At 45.7% G+C, this 27,443-nt stretch overlaps 1 protein-coding gene across 1 annotated transcript in view; it reads left to right on the top strand.

Annotated features, from left to right (window-relative positions):
* The window catches only part of LOC126187739 (uncharacterized), a 330,635-nt gene that overhangs the window by 150,252 nt on the left and 152,940 nt on the right, over positions 1–27,443 (top strand). Inside the window, exon 2 of the mRNA XM_049928989.1 lies at positions 20,378–20,593. Within this exon, the coding sequence (XP_049784946.1) occupies positions 20,378–20,593 (216 nt within the window). The remainder of the gene's footprint in view (positions 1–20,377; positions 20,594–27,443) is intronic.

Below are 27,443 nucleotides of genomic sequence, written 5' to 3' on the forward strand. Positions count from 1 at the left end.
TTGAGAGATGAAGTAGCGTAGACAGCAGAGAATGAAGTAGGTAAAAAGACGAGGGCTAGTAGAAATCCTTGAGTAACAGAAGAAATATTGAATTTAATTGATGAAAGGAGAAAATATAAAAATGCAGTAAATGAAGCAGGCAAAAAGGAATACAAACGTCTCAAAAATGAGATCGACAGGAAGTGCAAAATGGCTAAGCAGGGATGGCTAGAGGACAAATGTAAGGATGTAGAGGCTTATCTCACTAGGGGTAAGATAGATACTGCCTACAGGAAAATTAAAGAGACCTTTGGAGAAAAGAGAACCACTTGTATGAATATCAAGAGCTCAGATGGAAACCAAGTTCTAAGCAAAGAAGGGAAAGCAGAAAGGTGGAAGGAGTATATAGAGGGCCTATACAAGGGCGACGTACTTGAGGACAATATTATGCAAATGGAAGAGGATGTAGATGAAGATGAAATGGGAGATACGATACTGCGTGAAGAGTTTGACAGAGCATTGAAAGACCTGTGTCGAAACAAGGCCCCGGGAGTAGACAACATTCCATTAGAACTACTGACGGCCTTGGGAGAGGCAGTCCTGACAAAACTCTACCATCTGGTGAGCAAGATGTATGAGACAGGCGAAATACCCTCCGACTTCAAGACGAAGATAATAATTCCAATCCCAAAGAAAGCAGGTGCTGAAAGATGTGAAAATTACCGAACAATCAGTTTAATAAGTCACGGATGTAAAATAATAACGCGAATTCTTTACAGACGAATGGAAAAACTGGTAGAAGCCGACCTCGGGGAAGATCAGTTTGGATTCCGTAGAAATATTGGAATACGTGAGGCAATACTGACCCTACGACTTATCTTAGAAGCTAGATTAAGGAAAGGCAAACCTCCGTTTCTAGCATTTGTAGACTTAGAGAAAGCTTTTGACAATGTTGACTGGAATACTCTCTTTCAAATTTTGAAGGTGGCAGGGGTAAAATACAGAGAGCGAAAGGCTTTTTAAAATTTGTACAGAAACCAGATGGCAGTTATAAGAGTCGAGGGACATGAAAGGCAAGAAGTGGTTGGGTTGTAGCCTCTCCTCGATGTTATTCAATCTGTATATTGAGCAAGCAGTAAAGGAAACAAAAGAAAAATTCGGAGTAGGTATTAAAATCCATGGAGAAGAAATAAAAACTTTGAGGTTCGCCGATGACATTGTAATTCTGTCAGAGACAGCAAAGGACTTGGAAGAGCAGTTGAACGGAATGGACAGTATTTTGAAAGAAGGATATAAGATGAACATCAACAAAAGCAAAACGAGGATAATGGAGTGTAGTCGAATTAAGTCGGGTGATTCTGAGGGAACTAGATTAGGAAATGAGACACTTAAAGTAGTAAAGGATTTCTGCTATTTGGGAAGCAAAATAACTGATGATGGTCGAAGTAGAGAGGATATTAAATGTAGACTGGCAATGGCAAGGAAAGCGTTTCTGAACAAGAGAAATTTGTTAACATCGAGTATAGATTTAAGTGTCAGGAAGCCGTTTCTGAAAGTATTAGTATGGAGCGGAGCCATGTATGGAAGTGAAACATGGACGATAAATAGTTTGGATAAGAAGAGAATAGAAGCTTTCGAAATGTGGTGCTACAGAAGAATGCTGAAGATTAGATGGGTAGATCACATAACTAATGAGGAGGTATTGAATAGGATTGGGGAGAAGAGAAGTTTGTGGCACAACTTGACTAGAAGAAGGGATCGGTTGGTAGGACATGTTCTGAGGCATCAAGGGATCACCAATTTAGTATTGGATGGAAGCGTAGAGGGTAAAAATCGTAGAGAGAAACCAAGAGATGAATACACTAAACAGATTCAGAAGGATGTATGTTGCAGTAGGTACTGTAGCACCAGATTTCGAAAGCTTCTATTCTCTTCTTGTCCAAAGTATTTATCGTCCATGTTTCACTTCCATACATGGCTACACTCCATACAAATACTTTCAGAAACGACTTCCTGACACTTAGATCTATACTCAATGTTAACAAATTTCTCTTCTTCAGATTCTTCTTGTGATTATAAACAGCATATATTCATGAGATGTAAGGTGTAACGTAAATCCCACCGAATATGGGCTTCCACTGGTTAACGACAGATGCAATATGGCACCTTGCTTTCTGTAGGCATCAAGGTTTCTGCTTGTGACGAAGGGTACATTCTTGATTCTTATTTTTCTACTTTACATGACACGCCACAGAACTTGTCTTGTGTTTCATGTGACGAAATGGCTCCATAAAGTGAAATAGCAGGAAGTGACGTCAGAAAACTCGTAGAGTGCCACGTCAACGTTAGCCAGCTCGTCCTGTGTGCCGAAGGCTTAATGCAAACGTCTGATCGGCACAACAGCCGCAACTGACTCCAGCAATCATGTGTCACGTAATGCAAACAGTACGGGGAATGGCATAAAGCCACAGGTCGCTACGCGAGCGTCCGTGCGTGGGAGCATCACCCACAGGTGAGAGTGGGAGAGCGAGCACGTCCACATCTGGGTCTGGCAGGGGGCGGGTGACGCGGCCGCGTCCCAGCTGTCCCGCAGCTCCAATTAACGTCGCCCGCAGCCTCCTGTCTCCCCACCCACGCGTCGCACTGAGTGGCAGGTGCGCCAGCCACCACGCGTAGCCGGTCTCGCCGAAGCGGCAGTTTACCAGCCAGCCGCACTCACCAGTGGCGGACACGGCTCCTGCGTTACGTCACGGCACCTGACAAGGGATCGTGGAATCGCCGCGCCGCACACGTAGGCGCAGACCGCCGTTTCGATGCTAAGCGAAGGTCTACTCGCAGCCCAAATGAGTTCTCTTGCTCTCTGCAATGCCCTTACTTCTCAGCAATTTTGTAACAGTTAACGACCAGTGATTAGTCGCTACCACCGTGCTGATTTCAACGATTCTACTACTACCACTAATGCCTAATAAATCTCCAGTCACGTGTGACTCAACGTGACAGAAACTACTTATAAAATTTAGCAAGGCGCAGACATCCGGTTTCAGGCTCTATGAACAATGGTGCCCATCCTATGACGTCTCGTCTTCTGCTTCTTAGTGCGAATTAGGCTCACCGGAAAAAATACACTGACGGAAAACGATCGCAACACCAAGAAGGAGTTGTGACACATAAACGGAAGTTGGTAGGCGTGTTTTTACATCTGAAAGCTGTTATCTATAAACATTTCGGGCCAGTCGCATAAGAGTGGCGTTAGTAGCGCCAGTATGAGGATGCAAATCAGCTTCACTCTAAATACACGCTGTAATTGTCGTGAGCGTAAGCTACCATTTTGAGATTGGACGTGATGTGTTGATGTTAGTCAAGAATACCTTTAAGGCGACAAAGACGCTGTCATCAGCACCTTAGTAAGTGTGAATGGAGTAGTTCAAATGGTTCTGAGTACTACGGGACTTAACATCTGAGGTCATCAGTCCCCTAGACTTGTTGTTGTTGTTATGGTCTTCAGTCCTGAGACTGGTTTGATGCAGCTCTCCATGCTACTGTATCCTGTGCAAGCTGCTTCATCTCCCAGGACCTACTGCAACCTACATCCTTCTGAATCTGCTTAGTGTATTCATCTCTTGGTCTCCCTCTACGATTTTTACCCTCCACGCTGCCCTCCAACTCTAAATTGGTGATCCCTTGATGCCTCAGAACATGTCCTACCAACCGATCCCTTCTTCTGGTCAAGTTGTGCCACAAACTTCTCTTCTCCCCAGTCCTATTCAATACTTCCTCATTAGTTATGTGATCCACCCATCTAATCTTCAGCATTCTTCTGTAGCACCACATTTCGAAAGCTTCTATTCTCTTCTTGTCCAAACTATTTATCGTGCATGTTTCACTTCCATACATGGCTACACTCCATACAAATACTTTCAGAAACGACTTCCTGACACTTAAATCTATACTCGATGTTAACAAATTTCTCTTCTTCAGAAACGCTTTCCTTCCCATTGCCAGTCTACATTTTATATCCTCTCTATTTCGACCATCATCGGTTATTTTACTCCCTAAATAGCAAAACTCCTTTACTACTTTAAGTGTCTCATTTCCTAATCTAATTCCCTCAGCATCACCCGACTTAATTCGACTACATTCCATTATCCTCGTTTTGCTTTTGTTGACGTTCATCTTATATCCTCCTTTCAAGACACTGTCCATTCCGTTCAACTGCTCTTCCAAGTCCTTTGCTGTCTCTGACAGAATTACAATGTCATCGGCGAACCTCAAAGTTTTTATTTCTTCTCCATGGATTTTAATACCTCCTCCGAATTTTTCTTTTGTTTCCTTTCCTGCTTGCTCAATATTCAGATAAAATAACATCGGGGAAATACCTACAACCCTGTCTCACTCCCTTCCCAACCACTGCCTCCCTTTCATGCCCTTCGACTCTTATAACTGCCATCTGCTTTCTGTACAAATTGTAAATAGCCTTTCGCTCCCTGTATTTTACCCCTGCCACCTTTGGAATTTGAAAGAGAGTATTCCAGTCAACATTGTCAAAAGCTTTCTCTAAGTCTACAAATGCTAGAAACGTAGGTTTGCCTTTCCTTAATCTTTCTTCTAAGATAAGTCGTAAGATAAGTATTGCCTCACGTGTTCCAACATTTCTACGGAATCCAAACTGATCTTCCCCGAGGTCGGCTTCTACTAGTTTTTCCATTCGTCTGTAAAGAATTCGTGTTAGTATTTTGCAGCTGTGGCTTATACTTAGACATAACTAACCTAAGGACATCACACACATCCATGCCCGAGGCAGGATTCGAACCTGCGACCATAGCTTCTGCGCGGTTCCGGACTGAAGCGCCTAGAACCTCTCGGCCACCGCGGACGGCTGAATGGAGTAGTATAAAAGGGCTTCGAGGTTCTGCCTAGCCGCCAGTGTGGTCGTGCGTTGTTTAGAAAGAGGCCAGTTGAGGATCTGCAACCAACTTGTCTGCATGCTGGACACACTGGACGTACACCTGGAGTTATGATCTGGGGTGCGATTTCGTACGACGGCAGGAGTTCTCGCGCGGCTAGCTCACGCACCCTGACTGCAAAACTGTACGTCAGTCTGGCGGTTCGACCTGCTGCCATTGCCCAAGGATGACACGTCTTTCGATTGTGCCCGATTGGCTCATCTAGAGCCAGAACGCGGGACTTTATCTGTGACTAATTTTTTCTTCCGTGTGCTTACCTTACTGATAACTGTCAGTACTGAGACCAAGGAGCGCACACGTTTGTCCATTACAAGTCGTTACAAAAAACAACAAAACACAAGGTCATCCAAGTTTTTACTTTGATGTTAAAGTTTCTCAGCGAACGTACTGACCCTGTTAATGGATAACCACAAAGCGAATATCAGGCGAAAATGGTTAACAGTACAGTTGCAAAAGATTACAGGGCGAGTAACATCTGCCGGCCCGAGTGGCCGAGCGGTTCTAGGCGCTTCAGTCTGGAACCGCGCGGCCGATATGGTCGCAGGTTCGAATCCTGCCTCGGGCATAGATGTGTGTGATGCCCTTAGGTTAGCTAGGTTCAAGTAGTTCTAAGTTCTAGGGGACTGATGACCTCAGATGCTAAGTCCCATAGTGCTCAGAGCCATTTGAACCATCTGAGTAACATCTTTTTTGCTAATTACGTCAGACACTTTGAGTCGGCACATCTAAGTCCTGGGTAATAAGGAGACTGCAGACCTGACAGCATCTAACTACAACTATCGATGCATATGCTTCAGAATGGAATTGGTTTTCTTATTGACATTTGTAATGCCAGCCTTCGTCAACTTTATTACCATCAATCATGGAAAATAACAAGTGATAACGTTGCGAAAGCCACGAACGGATCAGCTACTTCCGAAAATTTACAGACCCAGTTCTCTCTTAAACAGCTTCGCGAAACCCCTGAAAAAAATTATTTCAAAAATTCTTCATCCAATTTTGAGGTCCAAGTAAACCACAATACCACAACAATCTGCGTTTCGCGAAAAACGCACTGCAGTTCGCAAGTTATAGGGCCTATTGAACACATGTAAACCACCTGATACACAAAACACACGTCTGATGCTGTGTTTTCCGATCTTGAAGAAGCATGTCATAAAATGTGACACACATGACTTATTTTACGACTACATCAGCTCAATGCATACTTCCCCTAATCAAAATCCTTTTACCTTTTTTTGAAACACACACTTTCATCTAAGTATTATAAGTCATTTAGCCAGCAGAGACAAATTGAAAACTAATACCTCTAGTCCCAACTCTTAATAGTAGTGGCATTCTGCAACAGCCATAGATGCGGACGAAACGAAGAGTGCCTCCTAAAAATTCGTTCGACCACGGCATGACAGCCCAGAATACTTTAGCAAATGTGATCAACCGTATCGCTAGCCCTAAAATGAGGATTAGGTTTAAAGCATGTTGACGTCCAAACACCAATGTCATTAGAGACAACGCAGAAGCTGGTATAGGGCAAGACTGGGTAAGGAAATCGCAAGTGTTCTTTTTCAAAGCAGTCATCCCGGCGTTAGCTTTAAGTGATTTGTGGAAATGACGAAAACCCTAAAACCGAAGGCTCGGCAGTCTGATGATCAGGAATAATACACTATGATAACAAGCCGATCAATTAATGATGCCGGCCGGAGTGGCCGATCGGTTCTAGGCGCTACAGTCTGGAACCGCGCGACCGCTACGGTCTCAGGTTCGAATCCTGCCTCGGGCATGGATGTGTGGGATGTCCTTAGGTTAGTTAGGTTTAAGTAGTTCTAATTTCTAGAGGGACTGATGACCACTGCAGTTAAGTCCCATAGTGCTCAGAGCCAATTAATGATGACGAAAACTACTGCGAAAGGACTTGGAAACATCCTCACCTGGTCATAGCGCCATTGCTGTAGCTTGACTTAACACCATCGGCTACTAACTCTGAAATCAATGTCAAATACGGAGCTCCTTTTATGGAAACAGAGGTAATGGGGACAGACCTGACCATTTTCAGTCTTACACTCAGGGCCCAACACAAGCGGTCGCTTCCGTCAATACTATCAGAGTCTCTCTACGGTACAAGTCTGCGCTTATGATTTTTTCCCAGTTCTACATTTAGATATACGGTGACGTTCAGAATTAAAAAGGTTATAGATATTAGGAATCGTATGGCATAAAAGTTAGTAACTAATGATTACATACTGAAGAATAATGCAGATAAGCGAGTAAAGCAAGACAAATGCATCCTATGTGCTTGATTTTCGATGGTTTATGACATCTAATGCATGTGCACTCCACAAGGGACTTTACACTGCATGATTGAGGATACTTCTGTCATCACTATCTTTCCCTCTCTTTTCTGTTCCCTTCACGAACAGTGCGTGGAAAGAATGGTTGTCGGTGAAACTAAGTATGACACTTTAATTTCTCTGATTTTCTCGTCATGATCATTTCGCGAGACATATGAGGAGGAAGTAACACTTTTGTTAGAATGTACGCTCTAGTAATTTCAACAGCAAGCCTGTCTATGTTGCACAACGCCTCTCTTATAGTGTTTGCTACTGGAATATGTTGAGGATCGCCGTAATGCTCTCACATCGGTTGAGTACGATCCCATGACGAATTGCACCACTCTCAAATGGATCTTCTCTGTCTCGACTATTAGTTCTACATGGTAAGGGACCCAGACTGATGAAAAGTATTTAAAATTCGGTCGAACAAGTTGCACCGTTATACCAGTGATCCGGTGATGAAAGTCGAATACGTGCAATGCTCGTTGCTTTCACATATCAACACTTACGAATACTCTGCACTGACGCAAGGCGGTCAAGTACAATGGTCATTGCTTTGACAAAATAATATCAGGAGAAACTAAGTAGCGCTGATATACACTCCTGGAAATTGAAATAAGAACACCGTGAATTCATTGTCCCAGGAAGGGAAAACTTTATTGACACATTCCTGGGGTCAGATACATCACATGATCACACTGACAGAACCACAGGCACATAGACACAGGCAACAGAGCATGCACAATGTCGGCACTAGTACAGTGTATATCCACCTTTCGCAGCAATGCAGGTTGCTATTCTCCCATGGAGACGATCGTAGAGATGCTGGATGTAGTCCTGTGGAACGGCTTGCCAATCCATTTCCACCTGGCGCCTCAGTTGGACCAGCGTTCGTGCTGGACGTGCAGACCGCGTGAGACGACGCTTCATCCAGTCCCAAACATGCTCAATGGGGGACAGATCCGGAGATCTTGCTGGCCAGGGTAGTTGACTTACACCTTCTAGAGCACGTTGGGTGGCACGGGATACATGCGGACGTGCATTGTCCTGTTGGAACAGCAAGTTCCCTTGCCGGTCTAGGAATTGTAGAACGATGGGTTCGATGACGGTTTGGATGTACCGTGCACTATTCAGTGTCCCCTCGACGATCACCAGTGGTGTACGGCCAGTGTAGGAGATCGCTCCCCACACCATGATGCCGGGTGTTGGCCCTGTGTGCCTCGGTCGTATGCAGTCCTGATTGTGGCGCTCACCTGCACGGCGCCAAACACGCATACGACCATCATTGGCACCAAGGCAGAAGCGACTCTTATCGCTGAAGACGAGACGTCTCCATTCGTCCCTCTATTCACGCCTGTCGCGACACCACTGGAGGCGGGCTGCACGATGTTGGGGCGTGAGCGGAAGACGGCCTAACGGTGGGCGGGACCGTAGCCCAGCTTCATGGAGACGGTTGCGAATGGTCCTCGCCGATACCCCAGCAGCAACAGTGTCCCTAATTTGCTGGGAAGTGGTGGTGCGGTCCCCTACGGCACTGCGTAGGATCCTACGGTCTTGGCGTGCATCCGTGCGTCGCTGCGGTCCGGTCCCAGGTCGACGGGCACGTGCACCTTCCGCCGACCACTGGCGACAACATCGATGTACTGTGGAGACCTCACGCCCCACGTGTTGAGCAATTCGGTGGTACGTCCACCCGGCCTCCCGCATGCCCACTATACGCCCTCGCTCAAAGTCCGTCAACAGCACATACGGTTCACGTCCACGCTGTCGCGGCATGCTACCAGTGTTAAAGACTGCGAAGCAGCTCCGTATGCCACGGCAACTGGCTGACACTGACGGCGGCGGTGCACAAATGCTGCGCAGCTAGCGCCATTCGACGGCCAACACCGCGGTTCCTGGTGTGTCCGCTGTGCCGTGCGTGTGATCATTGCTTGTACAGCCCTCTCGCAGTGTCCGGAGCAAGTATGGTGGGTCTGACACACCGGTGTCAATGTGTTCTTTTTTCCATTTCCAGGAGTGTAAAACGAGCGCCCTCAATACTTCTTGCTTTGACAAAGTAATAAGTAAATTGTCCTTGCAGTAGGCCACTGTGCACAAGGACAACACCGACACAGTGGAATGAACTAATTGGGCCGGCCGGGGTTGCCGAGCGGTTCTAGGCGCTTCAGTCTGGAACCGCGCGACCGCTACGGTCGCAGGTTCGAATCCTGCCTCGGGCATGGATGTGTGTGATGTCTTTAGGTTAGTTAGGTTTAAGTAGTTCTAAGTTCTAGGGGACTGATGACGTCAGATGTTAAGTCCCATAGTGCTCAGAGCCATTTGAACCATTTTTGAACTAATTGGGTATACATCTGGTTATATTTGTTTTTTGATGGGTCGCTCAACCAGGGCAAGCTGTAGAACAAGTTAGAAGATCTAGAAATTTCAGTCAAGACTGTTACTCTGGTGACCGACACACACTGAGGTGACAAAAGTCATGGGATGCCTCCTAATATCGTGTCGGACCTCCTTTTGTCCGCTTAGTGCAGCAACTCGACGTTGCATGAACTCAAATAGTCGTTGGAAGTCCCCTGCCCAAATATTGAGCCTTGCTGCCTCTATAGCCATCATATTTGCGACGGCATTGCGGTGCAGGTTTTCGTGCTTGAACTGACCTCTCAATCTTGTCTCGTAAATGTTAAATGGGATTCAGGTCGGGTTATGTGTGTCGCCAAATTGTTCGCTCGAACTGTCCAGAATGTTCTTCGGACGGCGAACAGTTGTGGACCAGTGACATGGCGCAGTGTCATCCATAAAAATTCCATCGTTATTCGCGAATGTGAAGTCCATGAATGGTTGCAAATGGTCCCCAAGTAGCCGAACATTACCAGGACCCAATCCAGTCCACCTAAACACAGCCCACACCATTGTGGAGCCACCACCAAGTTGCACGGTGCCTCGATGACAACTTGTATCCATGGCTTCGTGAGGTCAGCGTCACAATCGAACCTTACCATCAGCTCCCGCCACATGGCATCGGGACTCATCTGACCAGGCCACGGTATTCCAGTCGTCTACGATCCAACCAATGTGGTATCGAGCCCTGGAGAGGCGCTGCAGCCTGTAACGTGTAGTTATTTTTTGTGTAAAGTGCTGGTGGGTAAAGCTATTTTGTGATCGCGCGCAAATGGGTAATGTAGCTTACTGTCTTCTCAAGCCCAGGGTGATAAACAGACATTCTACATAGCTATTAATTTTGGTCCTGTAATACCGCTAATATTAGGTGCGGATCATCTCAAATTAATTAGAAATTCTACTGTGACATAGCAAGAATGCACAAATTGATATAAATGAGAGTTTGGGATTTTTTCTAAAATGACAGCACAACCTCTCCCTTTTCCATTCAACAATTAATTTATCACTGCTTTCAGGGTTGAAGTGATACATAACAAGCAGGTTCAATTACTTTCAACTCTCAACAAAATACTTAACATTTAGACATTGAATATGTGATTATTAAATCTTTATCTCTATATATGAGAATGTTATAACTAGCAAAAGCCGGCCGCGGTGGTCTCGCGGTTCTAGGCGCTCAGTCCGGAACCGCGTGGCTGCCACGGTCGCAGGTTCGAATCCTGCCTCGGGCATGGATGTGTGTGATGTCCTTAGGTTAGTTAGGTTTAAGTAGTTCTAAGTTGTAGGGGACTGATGACCACAGATGTTCAGTCCCATAGTGCTCAGAGCCATTTGAACCATTTTTTTCAACTAGCAAAACAATTAAATCTTCTTCAGTGAAATTTACATCGACGTTGTCGTAACTGTTCAATGTACTAAGTTGGTGGCGAATGAATTTTTTTTCTTTTAAACTAATCAAACTCTCATGTACTCAATGGAGGGTATGTTAGTATTCAACTCTTGAAATTCCATATTCAAAGCGTACGCAGGTTGGAGTGATCAAACTCTCGACTCAAAATTTAATGTCGCCTAATGCGCGTTGGTACATTACAATTGGGAACTGCAGCGGCGTTGTCTTCGTGCTGGATCTGAAACACTAATTCCCTACTCCTGCCTTGACTGAATCACTCAGTCTCAACTTTCCTGCGTTCCGTAGAACGTCAAATTTTCCCTAGTGGAAATAATGGCTATTGCACACTTGCTAAGGGATGGAGCGACGTGCACAATGCTCTGCCCGCAAACATTTCCGCAGGAATATGAACTACCGCTTTAAATCTGTCACCAAGATACTTGAAGCGTACCGCCCTCACTTGGCAGACAGGTCTCAACGTCTTCGCTATTTTTCCACACATAGGTGAGCCCGCTGTGAGACGAGAGAACTCTGAGTTAATTTGTTGTTGTTGTGGTCTTCAGTCCTGAGACTGGTTTGATGCAGCTCTCCATGCTACTCTATCCTGTGCAAGCTTCTTCATCTCCCAGTATCTACTGCAACCTACATCCTTCTGAATCTGCTTAGTGTATTCATCTCTTGGTCTCCCTCTACGATTTTTACCCTCCACACTGCCCTCCAATGCTAAATTTGTGATCCCTTGATGCCTCAAAACATGTCCTACCAACCGATTCCTTCTTCTAGTCAAGTTGTGCCACAAACTTCTCTTCTCCCCAATCCTATTCAATACCTCCTCATTAGTTACGTGATCTACCCACCTTATCTTCAGCATTCTTCTGTAGCACCACATTTCGAAAGCTTCTATTCTCTTCTTGTCCAAACTAGTTATCGTCCATGTTTCACTTCCATACATGGCTACACTCCATACAAATACTTTCAGAAACGACTTTCTGACACTTAAATCTATACTCGATGTTAACAAATTCCTCTTCTTGAGAAACGCTTTCCTTGCCATTGCCAGTCTACATTTTATATCCTCTCTACTTCGACCATCATCGGTTATTTTACTCCCTAAATAGCAAAACTCCTTTACTACTTTAAGTGTCTCATTTCCTAATCTAATTCCCTCAGCATCACCCGACTTAATTTGACTACATTCCATTATCCTCGTTTTGCTTTTGTTGATGTTCATCGTATATCCTCCTTTCAAGACACTGTCCATTCCGTTCAACTGCTCTTCCAAGTCCTTTGCTGTCTCTGACAGAATTACAATGTCATCGGCGAACCTCAAAGTTTTTACTTCTTCTCCATGAATTTTAATACCAACTCCGAATTATTCTTTTGTTTCCTTTACTGCTTGCTCAGTATACAGATCGAATAACATCCGTGAGAGGCTACAACCTTGTCTCACTCCCTTCCCAACCACTGCTTCCCTTTCATGTCCCTCGACTCTTATAACTGCCATCTGGTTTCTGTACAAACTGTAAATAGCCTTTCGCTCCCTGTATTTTACCCCTGCCACCTTCAGAATTTGAAAGAGATTATTCCAGTTAACATTGTCAGAAAGCTTTCTCTAAGTCTACAAATGCTAGAAACGTAGGTTTGCCTTTTCTTAATCTTTCTTCTAAGGTAAGTCGTAAGGTCAGTATTGCCTCACGTGTTCCAACATTTCTACGGGATCCAAACTGATCTTCCCCGAGGTCGGCTTCTAATTTAGTTCTCAAAAATGCTTTTATATGACGTGACTCTCCCCACCATGTCTCTTCTACGTCACACAGTCGTTATAAAGGTAGATACTGTCTTGTTATTCGGTATCTGAGATTATTACAGTTGCTTCCTGTTAACAATACAGAGTTATTTTCTGCGGATTTTATCGTAATTATGAAGCTCACGTAAGCTATCAGCAAAGGCACTCGCGTTGGTGGTCTGCTGCCATAGCACTTTAACGCCTAATTTCGCCGCAGTGTCCTAACGGATACGTTCCTCTTACGTCCCACTTTCTGCTGTCATTTCAGGCAGTCTTGTTTCTTTGTGAGCACTGACAACGCTACACAAACGCCGCTGCTCTCGGTCGTTAGCCGGCCGGTGTGGCCGTGCGGTTCTAGGCGCTTCAGTCTGGAACCGCGTGACCACTACGGTCGCAGGTTCGAATCATGCCTCGGGCGTGGATGTGTGTGATGTCCTTAGGTTAGTTAGGTTTAAATAGTTATAAGTTCTAGGGGAGTGATAACCACAGATGTTAAGTCCCATAGTGCTCAGAGCCATTTGAACCATCTCGGTCGTTAAATGAAGGCCGTCGGCCATTGCGTTGTCTATGGCGAGAGGTAATGCCTGAAATCTGGTACTGTCATGACATTCTTCACACTATAGATCTCGGAATACTAAATTCCCTAACTGTTTCCAAAATGGAACCATTCAGCGATCAAAGTCTGTTAATTCCCGTCGTGCGGCCATAATCATGTCGAAAACCTTTTCACATGAATCACCTGAGTAAAAACGACAGCTCTGCTAGTGACTGCCATTTTATATCTAGTTTACGCTATGTATATATGTGCATATCGCTACCCCAGACTTTCGTCACCTGAGTATAGATAACAATAAGACTAACAGAGAGCAAAGTTCTGTATAATTCAAATCAAATCATAAAATCACGATAAAACAGTGGGAGGTACCCGAAAATTGTGAAAGACTGTGTGCAGCTAGCGCAACGAGATCAGCTTACCTGGGCAGCTTGCTTGATCATAGTCAACATTACAACGAGAAGCGTCCGCAGCTCGTGGTCGTGCGGTAGCGTTCTCGCTTCCCGCGCCCGGGTTCCCGGATTCTGTTCCCGGCGGGGTCAGGGATTTTCTCTGCCTCGTGATGACTCGGTGTTGTGTGCTGTCCTTAGGTTAGTTAGGTTTAAGTAGTTCTAAGTTCTAGGGGACTGATGACCATAGATGTTAAGTTCCATAGTGCTCAGAGTCATTTGAACCATTTGAACAACGAGAAGCCACAAATATAACCAAAACAAGCAACAAAATTTGTATGCCAAAGTAAGCAAGAAACAAGCTACTCAGAAATGGAGCGCATTATCGCAATAGCGCCTCTTACATTCACTTAAACAGCCTTTGCATAGCAACCAGCATCAAACGGCCGTCGGACATTTCCACCTCTCTATCGGCCCGCAGCAGAACCTCTTGCCCACGACTGCCCGGAACAGCGCACAGTCAACGTTTACAGCCCTCAGATCTCTTGCCTTTAAAAAATTCTAGATGTAGGGGATACTGTTGCTCTTGTGACAGGTGAAAAATATTGCTAAGTTAACGAAAAAGCAGGGGGAGGCACATGCTGTTGTGTGACGGTAAGGAGAGGTTGGCTACAGTGTTCTGCAGCAGCCGCCATTGTAGGAAAGTGGACAGGAGCAGAAATAATCATCGAACACGTAAATACAGTAAACAGGAGTTTTACTTAACTCGTAACTTTCTGCAAATATTGCGAAGAAACTTCACAAAAGAACAACCATTGCAAGAAACAGACTAAAGTGCGGCGTGCAATGTGACGCTCCCGCTACTAATGCCCGAGCGAACTGTCGAAGACTGCGACTGAAAGTGGGCCCTGTAGCTGCCACCGGCCATCCAACATCGCGACGGCAGAGGGCGCTCGAAGTTGCAGCCGCTGAAGGCGTGGCTCAGCAGGGGCGCATCATTGGATCCGCCGGGCCCCTACGCGACCGCTGTCGGAGTCTGTCGGAAACGTGCGATTCCGTTGCCAACTTTGAGACACTGGTGAGGGTAGTATCGATCTATGGTACCACACATGTAACTTCCCTCCGTTTGTGACAATATGCACATTTTTAGCACGAAATTAGAACTCAGCCGCCGGCCGCTGGTGGCCGTGCGGTTCTAGGCGCTTCAGTCTAGAGCCGCGCGACCGTTACGGTCGCAGGCTCGAATCATGCCTCGGGCATGGATGTGTGTGATGTCCTTAGTTTAGTTAGGTTTAAGTAGTTCTAAGTTCTAGGGGACTGATGACCTAAGACGTTAAGTCCCATAGTGCTCAGAGCCATTTGAACCATTTTTTTAGAACTCAGCCAAAGAAGTGCCTTACGCATCAAGAACTTTGCCCAGAGTGACACAATACTGTTGATATGAGTTCGTAGGCTTCCACAGCCAGTGTCACTTTTGTATCTTATCCAAACCAATACTACTGGCTGTTCTTTTATACATAAAGAAGGCGCATCAGACTCTCATGTTGGTGAGGAGATACCGCGATCTACGAACGTTCGAAATCATGCAGAAAAAAAAGAATGTCACGTTCAGTTTTCTCTGGGGGTTATGGGCTGGTCGTGATGTACACTGTCCCCATGGGTACAGACGCCAGCCCGGTTTTCGACAGCGACAAACCGTGTCGTTGTCCGTATTGCACGAACTGGCCATTCCCTCCAAAGAAGGCCCACGTGACCTAATGAGATTCAAAGACTGTGTTTCGGCCGACAAAGGAGGCTGTAGAGATGCTCCCAGCGGCATGCTGCCCACCGTGACGAGCGAATGGCAGCCTTCTCAGACACACTCCTCCAGTAAAGTCACTAGATAACTTGGAAATAGCTGTAGAAAAATGAAATTTATCGCATAGTGATGTGTGACAGTAACGTCAAATTGTGGCAGTAAGATCGCAGAGTTTTTTGTTGCATTACATTTCCTTAAAAGTCTCTCAATGATACTTACTGTGGTATCTGCTTCTGCTACTAGTTGTTTTAAGTGGTAATTCCAATTTAGCTAACTGTGGAGGGTTACTCTTGGTTGTTTTACGGTAGTTATGGTTTCCAGTGTCTTGTCGCCAGTGGTGTATCAAACATCAGTGGATCTCTTCACCTGTTTATGTGCAACAAGTTACATCTCTTTACGTTCAGGGTCAACTGCCAGTCCCAACAAGAAACTTTCATCCTCTGCAGGCCTTCTTGCACTTCCCCGCACGGGTGTGTTTCTACCGCACCTTAGTTTCGGCGCGTGCTCAGTTCAATACTGGCTGGTTCGTACCATTGTATCGCGGCAGCAGTCATAGCAGAACATTGCCTGAGAGCGGCGAAGCGGAAACACTGCACAAGGATACGCCAGCACTGCACTGGCCGGCACTATGCGGGGCCCTGGTTTACCCACAACTATCAGCAGCTATAGGCTCTAGAGTAATAACCGCTACCAGTCACAATAGAAACTGATTTTATTTAACATACGTCCGGTTTCGGGCTTGTGCCCATCTTCAGGAGGTTTATATTCATGTACATATTTGCATAAAAAGTATCGGAGATCACTGTTTAAATCACAAACAAATAACTGATGATACCTAAATAAACACAAATGAAGCGTCTGAAAGTGTTCTAAAATATTGACATGTGTTCTAAAATATTACAGTACTTACATATAGCTGGAGTATCCATACAGTTTCCACATTACGTTTATCACAGGTTTTTTTAATCGTCTTTTACGCCTTAACTGTATATTAGTCACCATCTTGATTACTGGTGCTTCCATATTACGTGTTCCATAAAATGAAGGCACTTTAGATATTACTAACTTCAGAAACGCATGCACTCACAACATCGAACGCAGTGCACGTCGGCAGCTACACGGTCAGCTCGGCGGATTGCCAAGTGAACGGGCCCAGGTTCGATTCCCGGTTGAGCCGGAGATTTTCTCCGCTCAGGGACTGGATGTTGTGTTGTCCTTACGTTCGTATTGTCATAATAGGCATTCCATTGCTGGGCTGGCTGAATGGGCACCTCCCTAAAGACAATAAATTGGAAAAAAATTTTGACGTGTTTACATTTGAGAAGACAGGTTGTTGCCAAGGAGCATAAGTCTAAGAAGCACACAGATGTTACGGATATAACAAACTATGGAAATAAAATTGTTCTATGACTGTCATCTATGATAAACAGAATGGTTTTTGGCAAATTATACAAGGGTAAATAAAAGTTGTCTTTTTTCTAAAAATTGCGAGGAGGGCATTAGTTAGTTTTCGATTTTTAAATATTCCATTAAAAATGTGCAGAAATGACTTGTTTGCAAGATCAGCTTGTTCAATGAGAGTTAGGTGTGGTGATTTGGAATTAAGGATGTAAATATCGAGCTCTTCAAGGAGATTAATTTTCTTTCGTGTGCTCACAGTTTGTGGCGTCTGCAGGTTATCTTTTGTGGCTGTCGTTGAGTGGCCATGTTCTTTCAGACGTGTTGGAAAAGTTCATTTATCACAGTTTATCACCGGGAGGCATCGATGTGTTCCTTGTCCCTTATAGTGAAACTCCTTCGTGTCTGGCTTGTGTAGACCTTGAAAACATGTCATTTCTACGCACGTTTAATGGAATATTCAAAAATCTAAAATTGTAAATCATGGCCCCCTCACAACTAGCAATTTTTTGTGAAAAGAAGTATTTAACTTAATATAATTTGCCAGCAACCATTCTTTATAATATAATAGACAGTATGATCCCACATTAATATAACAATTTCATTTTCATAATTTGTAATACCTGCCATCTATCTGCATATGTAACACCTCTGTTCTTCTCAGACGTAAACTCTTTGGTCAAATCCTCTGCTCTCAAATGTAAACAAGTTATGAGGGCATGTGCTTCTGAAGGTAACTAACAACTACTATGCCACTAATTAATAAAAGATATAATATGAGGAGCGCCGGAACAAAACCCAATATATCCACTTTCGCTATATTCGCGTGTTTGAGCTGTAGGGGGGACATACGGGAGTAATAATACATGCTGCCACAAAATAATTTGCAGCACAACACGACATCAAGTGTTTTATGGTGTGTTTCTTCTTTTTGTAGCCTGTGGAGCCATTTAGAGATCACTGTTCGTTACTTTCTGTATTAACATCAAATGCGGACTTACCGGTTTTTGTTCCGGCGCTCCTCATATGCAATTACCAATAACTATCATGGTGGCTAATGTACAGCTAACTTGTAAAGGACGAAATACATTTGTGAAGAATGTGATAAATGTAATGTGGAAACTATATGGATACACCAGCTATATGAAAGTACTATAATATCTTACAACACGTTGCTTAGCCACTTCGAGATGTTTCATTTTGTCTGCTCAGTCATCGTAAATTACGTGTGTCGGATATGCACATTAATCTCCAGTACTTTGTATGGAAACGTGTACACGAATTTAAAGGACCCGAAGGTGAAAACAAAGCCCGAAAACAATCGCGTGTTAAATAAAATCACCTTCTTCTGTGATTGGAAGCGGTCATTATTTTACACCCTACAAAGGAAGGATTACGGAGTTCAGCTGCATCAATTATCAATAAAATATACACATCAAAAAAGTTTTGCATCACCCCGGTTTCCAGATCTCCTGAAGATAGACGTTGACTGTGGATATTGTATCACTGACACAGTCCCTTTGACTGTTCAGAGATGTCACTAAACCCGTCAAAAGGTGTAAATATCCATGCATGAGCAGCGCCTATTAGACGGATGGGGTCCGACAGCTGATTAGTCCCAGCCATTCCACCAGGAAGGAGGTACGCTGCTCGTGTTGTCCGTAGTTAAACCATGCCTAGACGGTCAATACCGCTGTTCGATCACGTCGCCGGCCGAAGTGGCCGAGCGGTTCTAGGCGCTACAGTCTGGAACCGCGCGACCGCTACGGTCGCAGTTTCGAATCCTGCCTCGGGCATGGATGTGTGTAATGTCCTTAGGTTAGTTAGGTTTAAGTATTTCTAAGTTCTAGGGGGCTGATGACCTCAGAAGTTAAGTCCCATAGTGCTCAGAACCATTTGAACCATTTTCGATCACGTCGGCATTGTTACATTGTGTCAAGAACAAAGGATGTGTAGGCGTCTCGGAGTGAACCAAAGCGATGTTCTTCGGACACGGAGGAGATACAGAGAGACAGGAACTGCCGATGACATGCCTCGCTCAGGCCGCCCAAGGGCTACTATTGCATTGGATGATCGCTACCTACGGATTATGGTTCGGAGAAACACTGACATTAACGCCACCATATTGAATAATGCTTTTCGTGCAGCCACAAGACGTCGTGTTAAGAAACAAACCGTGCGCAGTAGGCTGCATGATGCGCAACTTCACTCCCGACGTCCATGGCGAGGTCCATCTTTGCAACCACGACACCATGCAGCGCGGCACAGATGGGCCCAACAATATGCGGAATGCCACTCTGGATTAGCATCACGTTCCTATACCGATGAGTGTTGCATATTCCTTCAACCAGACAATTGTCGGAGACGTGTTTGGAGGCAACCTGGTCGGGCTGAACGCCTTAGACACACTGTCCACCGAGTGCAGCAAGGTGTAGCTTCCCTGATGTTTTGGGATGGCATTATGTGGGGCCGACGTACGCCGCTGGTGGTCATGGAAGGCGCCGTAACGGCTGTACGATACTTGAATGCCATCCTCCGACCGATAGTGCAACCAAAAAATGGCTCTGAGCACTATGGGACTCAACTGCTGTGGTCATAAGGCCCCTAGAACTTAGAACTACTTAAACCTAACTAACCTAAGGACAGCACACAACACCCAGCCATCACGAGGCAGAGAAAATACCTGACCCCGCCGGGAATCGAACCCGGGAACCCGGGCGTGGGAAGCGAGAACGCTACCGCACGACCACGAGATGCGGGCATAGTGCAACCATATCGGCAGCGTACTGGCGAGGCGTTCGTCTTTATGAACGACAATTCGCGCCCCTGTCGTGCCCATCTTGTGAATGACTTCCTTCAGCATAACGACATCGCTCAGTTAAGAGTGCCCAGCATGTTCCCCAGACATCAACCCTATCGAACATGCCTGGGATAGATAGAAAAGGGCTGTTTATGGACGACGTGACCCACCGACCAATCTGTTGGATCTACGCAGAATCACCGTTGAGGAGTGGGACAATGTGGACCAACAGTGCCTTGCATCAATGCATGAGGACGTATTACTGGGTATTAGAGGTACCGATGTGTACAGCAATCCGGACCACCACCTCTGAAGGCCCCGCTGTATGGTGGTAGAACATGCAATGTGTGGTTTTCAAGAGCAATAAAAAGGGCGGAAATGATGTTTATGTTGATGTCTGTTCCAATTTTCTGCCAGGTTCCGGAACTCTCGGAACCGAGGTGATGCAAAACTATTTTTGATGTGTGTACATCGTCAGCAACTAACACACCGCTTTACGTTGAGTGGAGAACTGCGATGGCATCGCATTGTGGTGCCTCTAGTTGAACAGAGTCCGTGTGACTAGCTGCTGTGGTACCAGGCGGTCCGCTTTGCAGGTGCGGTCGGGCGCGGGCACGGGCGACAACTACACGTCGACGCTGTACCGCGTGAGCGTGCGCGGCACGGTGGGCGGGGCGCCGTGGCGGCGCTCCCTCATGTGCAAGTGCCTGCCCGCCGACCCGGAGCAGCGGCAGGTCTTCAAGTCGGACCTGCTCTTCCGCAACGAGGTCGCCTTCTACACTGAGGCGCTGCCCGCGCTCCTGGAGTTCCAGGTATGTGACGTCTCCCCGCGAGCAGAAACAACCGGCATCTACACTCATGCTCATAAGTTAAGGGTAATGCTGATACACGGTGAAACAACGCTCTGGTGGGCGGTTTGCAGCTTTAAATCACCTTGGGGTATGACCATGCGGCGCATTTGACTTGCGACCGTCGCACGGTGGCGCTGGCAGCAGTCTACCGACGCAGAGGTGTGTTGGTGCATGTCAGAGTACCGTGCAGCGAGTGAGTGTGCAGACGTTTTCAGACGTGCTAATGGTGACTGTGTGTTGAAAATGGCTCAAAGAACACATATTGATGACGTTATGAGGGGTAGAATACTAGGGCGACTGGAGGCTGGTCAAACACAGCAGGTCGTAGCACGGGCCCTCCGTGTGCCACAAAGTGTGATCTCAAGATTATGGCAACGATTTCAGCAGACAGGAAACGTGTCCAGGCGCTACGCTACAGTACGGGACACCCACAGTGTACAACACCACAAGAAGACCGATATCTCACCATCATTGCCAGCAGACGGCCGTGGAGTACTGCAGGTAGACTTGCTCCGGACCTTACCGCAGCCACTGGAACAGTTGTCTCCAGACACATACTGTCTACAGACGACTGAACAGACATGGTTTATTAGCACGGAGACCTGAAAGGTGCATTCCACTGACCCCTAGTCACAGGAGAGCCCGTAAAGCCTGGAGTCATGAACATAGTACATGGTCCTTGGAACAGAGGTCCCAGGTTATGTTCACGGACGAGTCAAGGTATAGTCTGAACAGTGATTCTTACCTGGTTTTCATCTGGCGTGAACCAGGAACCAGATACCAACCCCTTAATGTCCTTGAAAGGGACCTGTATGGAGGTCTTGGTTTGATGGTGCGGGGTGGGATTATGATTGGTGCATGTACACCCCTGCATGGCTTTGACAGAGGAACTGTAACAGGTCATGTGTATCAGGACGTCATTTTGCACAAGTATGTCCTCCTTTTCAGCGGTGCAGTGCGTCCCACCTTCCTCCTGATGGATGATAACACACGGCCCCACCGAGCTGCCATCGTGGAGGAGTACCTTGAAACAGAAGATATCAGGCGAATGGAGTGGCCTGCCTGTTCTCCAGACCGAAACCCCATCGAGCACGTCTGGGATGCTCTCGGTCGATGTACCGCTGCACATCTTCAAACCCGTTTAACACTTCAGGAACTCCGACAGGAACTGGTGCAAGAATGGTAGGCTATACCCCAGCAGCTGCTCGACCACTTGATACAGAGTATGCCAACCCGTTGTGCGGCCTGTGTGCGTGTGCATGATGATCATATCCCATTTCGATGTCGGGTTATATGCGCAGGAAACAGTGGCGTTTTGTAGCACATGTGTTTCGGGACAGGTTTCTAAACTTATCACCAATACTGTGGACTTCTAGATCTGTGTCGTGTGTGTTCCCTATGTGCCTATGCTATTAGCTACAGTTTTGTGTAGTGCCAGGTTGTGTGATACCAAATTCTGCAATTATCCTTAATTTATGAGCATGAGCGTATATCACTGTGTAGCACGTCCACTCCTAAGTGAGGCACCTCCAGTACTCTCAACGCCTACGAAACCTTGTTCTGTCCTCTCCTCTCCTATACCTACTTTGCCTGGATATCTGCCCAATCTTAACCAAAGCACCTTTACTGTTCACAATACCTCTCCTCTCCTAATCCTACATTGCCTAGAAATCCTATTCACCACATGGATATTATTCCCTTCATATCTTTGAATGTTAAGCAATCCATCTTGTCTTCTGCATCCACTTACCTTTCCCACTTGGATCCTCTGCTATCTTGACAAATTCCTAGCCCTCCTCCCTCTCATGGACCACTCCTGTATATTCTACACCTTCCACTCCACTCCGTCTACAGGCCACAATTGGCCCGTCTGGACCATCCGACCGCCGTGTCATCCTCAGAGGTGGATGCGCATAGGAGAGGCGTGGGGTCAGCACACCGCTCTCCCAGTCGTTATGATGATATTCTTGACCGAAGCCGCTACTATTCGGTCGAGTAGCTCCTCAGTTGGCATCGCGAGGCTGAGTGCACCCCGAAAAATGGCAACAGCGCACGGCGGCCTCCATGGTCACCCATCCAAGTACCGACCACGCCAGACAGCGCCTAACTTCGGTGATCTCACGGGAACCGGTGTAGCCACTGCGGCAAGGCCGTTGCCTATTCTACACCTTCCGCAATCTCGAATACAATAATTTCATTGTTGCTCCGCTAATTTCCAATCGCTGTATGCTGCCCGCCTAATATTGCCATATCCCATCAACCACACAATTAACACACAGCTCACTCTTCTCTCACTTAAAATTCAGCCCATTGTATCTCCCACGGTAGTTTAGGGACGCCAGCACGGTAGCTTAGCGTGTTCGATCAGAGGGCTAGCTACCCTCTGTAATGAAAAAGAACTGAGCGAAGTACACAACGATCAACGTTAAGGGGCGTCCTGTGACGTAGGCACGGTTGAAACGGCGAGAACAATGAAAGGAAAAAAGTGGGGTAGCGTCTTTGATCAATAATCAAAATTGGTTACTGACTGAAGCGCCTTGAGATCAATAATCAAAACGTCCTCGGTCCCGGGCTCAATACCCCTCACTGCTTAAGCTTTGAATAAAAGTCATCGCCGGCCGAGGTGGCCGAACGGTTCTAGGCGCTACAGTCTGAAACTGCGCGACCGCTACGGCCGCAGGTTCGAATCCTGCCTCGGGCATGGATGTGTGTGATGTCCTTGGGTTAGTTAAGTTTAAGTAGCTCTAAGTTATAGGGGACTGATGACCTCAGAAGTTAAGTCCCATAGTGCTCAGAACCATTTGAACCATTTTAAATATCATCAGCAATGGTGGCCGAAGTCTTCTGGCATAAGAAGCCACCCTCATTCTGTAAACGGCGTTGTCGAAGAGGGCAGAGGACCGGACGGAGGTTCAGGCCAGTCCGTTCTATTTGGGGCGGGAAGCTGCCCCTAAAAGGCGGAAGAATCAGCAATTATCAGTGGCACGGGGACACAGAAGGCAATGGAAACCAATGCAACCACGCGGGGTAGCCGCGCCATCTAGGGGCGTCTTGTCACGGTAAGTGCGGCTCCCACCGTCGTAGGTTCGAATCCTCCCTCGGGCGTGAGTGTGTGTGTTGTCCTTAGCGTAATTTAGTTTAAATTCGATTAAGAGTGGTGTAAGCTTAGGGACCGATGACCTCAGAAGTTCGGTCCCATAAGACCTTGCCACAGATACCAAATACCAAACCACTGCATTAAAGACACGTAACGTGTATCCGCAGAACATGTGGCTTGTAACTGTAAAAGTCTCACGATGACCTCCCAACTGGCAGAAGGTTCCGAATTAGACACCTATTGGGATCTCCAGGAGGGAACTACCAAGAGGCAGGTGACCATAAGAAAAAGACTGAATGACCAATGAAAGGGTAACGTTCTACGAGTCGGGGCGGGGGACGGGGGGAGGGGGTAATGTCGGAAGTTTGATCGTTGTGGGGAAGCCAGGAAATCTACAAATGGAAATGGTAAGGCTCAATCTAGATAGAGTAGGCATAGGCAACAGTGAAGTGAAATGGAAAGAACACGATGATTTCTGTTCAGACGAGCATAGGGTAATATCAACAACAGCAGAAAACAAGATAGATAGGATTCAGTATGAATCGGAAGTAGGACAGAGGATGAGTAACTGTCAACAATTCAGTGATAGAGTTCTCCTCATCAAAATCGGCAGCAAACCAACACCGACAACAGGAATTCTGGTACACATGCCGACATTGCAAGCAGAAGATGAAGAGATAGAGAGCTACGGGGATACTGAACGGGTAATTCAATAAGTAATCGGAGCTGAAAGTCTAATACTCACAGGAGATTGAAACGCGGTTGTGGTGGAAGGAGTAGAATAAAGGGTCACGGGAGAATATGGGCTTGGTACCAGGAATGCAAGGAGGAAAACTAATTGAGCTCTACATCTGAAACTTTTCATATGGTAGTAGCGAACATTCTGTTCAATATTCACAGGAGGAGCGATACTGAGAAAAGGCCGGAAGACACAGGCAGATTTCAGATTACATCATGGTCAGACAGAGATTCCTAAATCAGATATTGGACTGTAAGACGTACCCGCAGGCAGATATAAACTCAGATCACAATTTGGTAATGATGAGGAGTAGGGTTAAGTTTAAGAGACTAGTCAGGAAGAAGCAATGCGCAAAGGTGTAGAATACGGAAGTACTAAGGAATGAAGAGAAACGCTTGATATTCTCTGGGGCATAGAAACTGCGATAAGGAATAGCTCATTAGGCAGTTCAGTTGAAGGGGACGGGCGGTTATATAATGGCAGTCACAGAAGGTGGAGAGATAAGCGTAGGTACAAGCAAGATAACTGCGGAGACACCATGGGTAACAGAAGAAATACTACAGTTGATCGACGAAGAAGTACAAAAATGTTCAAGGAAATTCAGTTGTACAAAAATACAAGTCACTTAGGAACGAAATAAATAGGAAGATCTGGAAGATGAGATAAAACGGCTATATGAAAAAGTGAAGAAATCTGAAGCTAAATGAATGACTAAATGAAGGACTGACTCAGCTTAGAGAAAAACAAGGATGGTAACACTAAGAGTGCTACGGGAATTTTACTGTTAAATGCAGAGAAGAGAGCAGATAGGTGGAAAGAGTGCATTGTAGACCTCTATGAGGGGGATGACGTGCCTGTTGACGTGACAGATGAAGAAACAGGAGTCGACAGGGAAGGGATAGGAGGCTTCAGTACTGGAATCAGAACTTAAAAGAGCTTTGCAGGACTTAAAATCGAATAAGGTAGAAGATACAGATAACTTTCCACAAGAATTTCTAAAATCATTCGGAGAAGTGGTAAAAAACGGTTGTTCACATTGGTGTGTAGAGTATGTGAGTCTGGCAACACACCATCTGACTTTCGGAAAAACATCATCCGCATCAATCCCAAAACCGCAAGAGCCGACAAGTGTGAGCATTACCGAGCATTACCGCACATCTGCTTAACAGTTCATGCATCCAAATTGCTGACAAGGATAATTTTCAGAAGAATGGAAAATAAAACTGAGGATCTGTTAGACGACAATCAGTTTGAATTTAGGAAACATAAAGGCACTGAAGAGGCAGTTCTGACATTGCAGTTGACAACAGAAGCAAGACTGAAGAAAAGTCAAGACACGTTGATAGGATTTATCGACATGGAGAAAGCTTACGACAATCTAAAATGGTAGAAGATGTTCAAAGTTCTGAGAAAAATATGGGTAATTTATAGGGAAAAAATTGGAACACACGATATGTACAAGAACCAAAAGGGAACAATAAGAGTAGAAGACCAATAATGAAGTACTCGGTTTAAAAAAGGTGTAAGACAGTAAGACAGGGATATAGTCTTTCGCCCTGACCGTTGAATCTACATATCGAAGAAGCAATGACGGGAATAAAAGAAATGTTCAAGAGAGGGTTTAAAATTCAAGTCGAAATGATATCAATGTTAAGATTCGCTGATGATATTGCTATCCTCAGTCAAAGTTAAGAAGAACTACAGGATCTGTTGAATTAAATGAACACTCTAATGAGAGTAAACCGAACTGAGATTAAATCGAAGAAAGACTAAAGAGATGAGAAGTAGCAGAAATAAGAACAGCGAGAAACTTAACATCAAAACTGGTGATCACGAAGTATGTGAAGTTAAGTAAATTTGCTAACTAAGCAGCAAAAAACCCATGATAGACGGAGCAATGAGGTCATAAAAAGGAGAATAACACTGCAAAGAGGGTGTTCCTGGCTAAGAAAAGTCTACTAGGATCAAACATAGGTCTTAATTTCAAGTTCAAATGGCTCTAAGCACTATGGGACTTAACGTCTGAGGTCATCAATCCCCTAGACTTAGAACTACTTAAACCTAACTAACCTAAGGACATCACACACATCCACGCCCGAGGTAGGATTCGAACCTGCGACCGCAACAGCAGCGCGCTTCCGGACTGAAGCGCCTAGAACTGCTCGGCCACAATGGGCGGCTCTTAATTTCAGGGAGAAATTTCTAAGAATGTACGTTGGGAGCACAGCATTGTATGTAACTTGCGACATGGACTGTGGAAATACCGGAACTGAAGAGAACGGCAGCATTTCACATGTGGTGTTCTAGAAGAATGCTCAAAATTAGGCGGACTGATGAGTCGGAATAAGGAGGTTCTCAGCAGAATTGGCGAGGAAGGAAAATGTGGAAAACGCTGACAAGAAGAAGAGACAGGATGATAAGACGCATGTCAAGACATCACGGATTGACTTCTCTGGTACTAGTAGGAGCTGTAGAGGTCAAAAACTGTACAGGAAGACAGAGATCGGAATACACACAGCAAATAATTGAGAAGGTAGGTTGCTAGAGCTACTCTGAGATGAAAAGATTGGCACAGGAGAGGAATTCGATGCGGGTGTTGTTAAACCAGTTAGAAAACAGATGACTGATAAAAAAAACTCCCCGACTATGAATTTATTTCACCTCTGGCTGCTTCCTCCCGTTCCTATCCTAAACCAGGTTTCCCCAACTCACTTTCAGACTTTTCATACTCATTTCCGCTTCAGGCCAGGCGATTGTCAAGCCTCAGTCCCTATGTGTGACAAGGGGGATGGAATAAAATACTGACTGAGGGATCATGCACTATGCCACGGCTTCCATTTTCGTCTTCCCCGTCCTACAAGGATTCGCTACAGCTGATTAAATTCCCTCTCCCACAAGTCTCTACAGCATCGACAAAAACCCTACGAATGCCGTAAATTTGAAAATGAAAACTTCATTGTCTCTCTAACCCTTTT

Source organism: Schistocerca cancellata, chromosome 5 (assembly GCF_023864275.1).
Source record: "Schistocerca cancellata isolate TAMUIC-IGC-003103 chromosome 5, iqSchCanc2.1, whole genome shotgun sequence".
Lineage (NCBI taxonomy): Eukaryota > Metazoa > Arthropoda > Insecta > Orthoptera > Acrididae > Schistocerca > Schistocerca cancellata.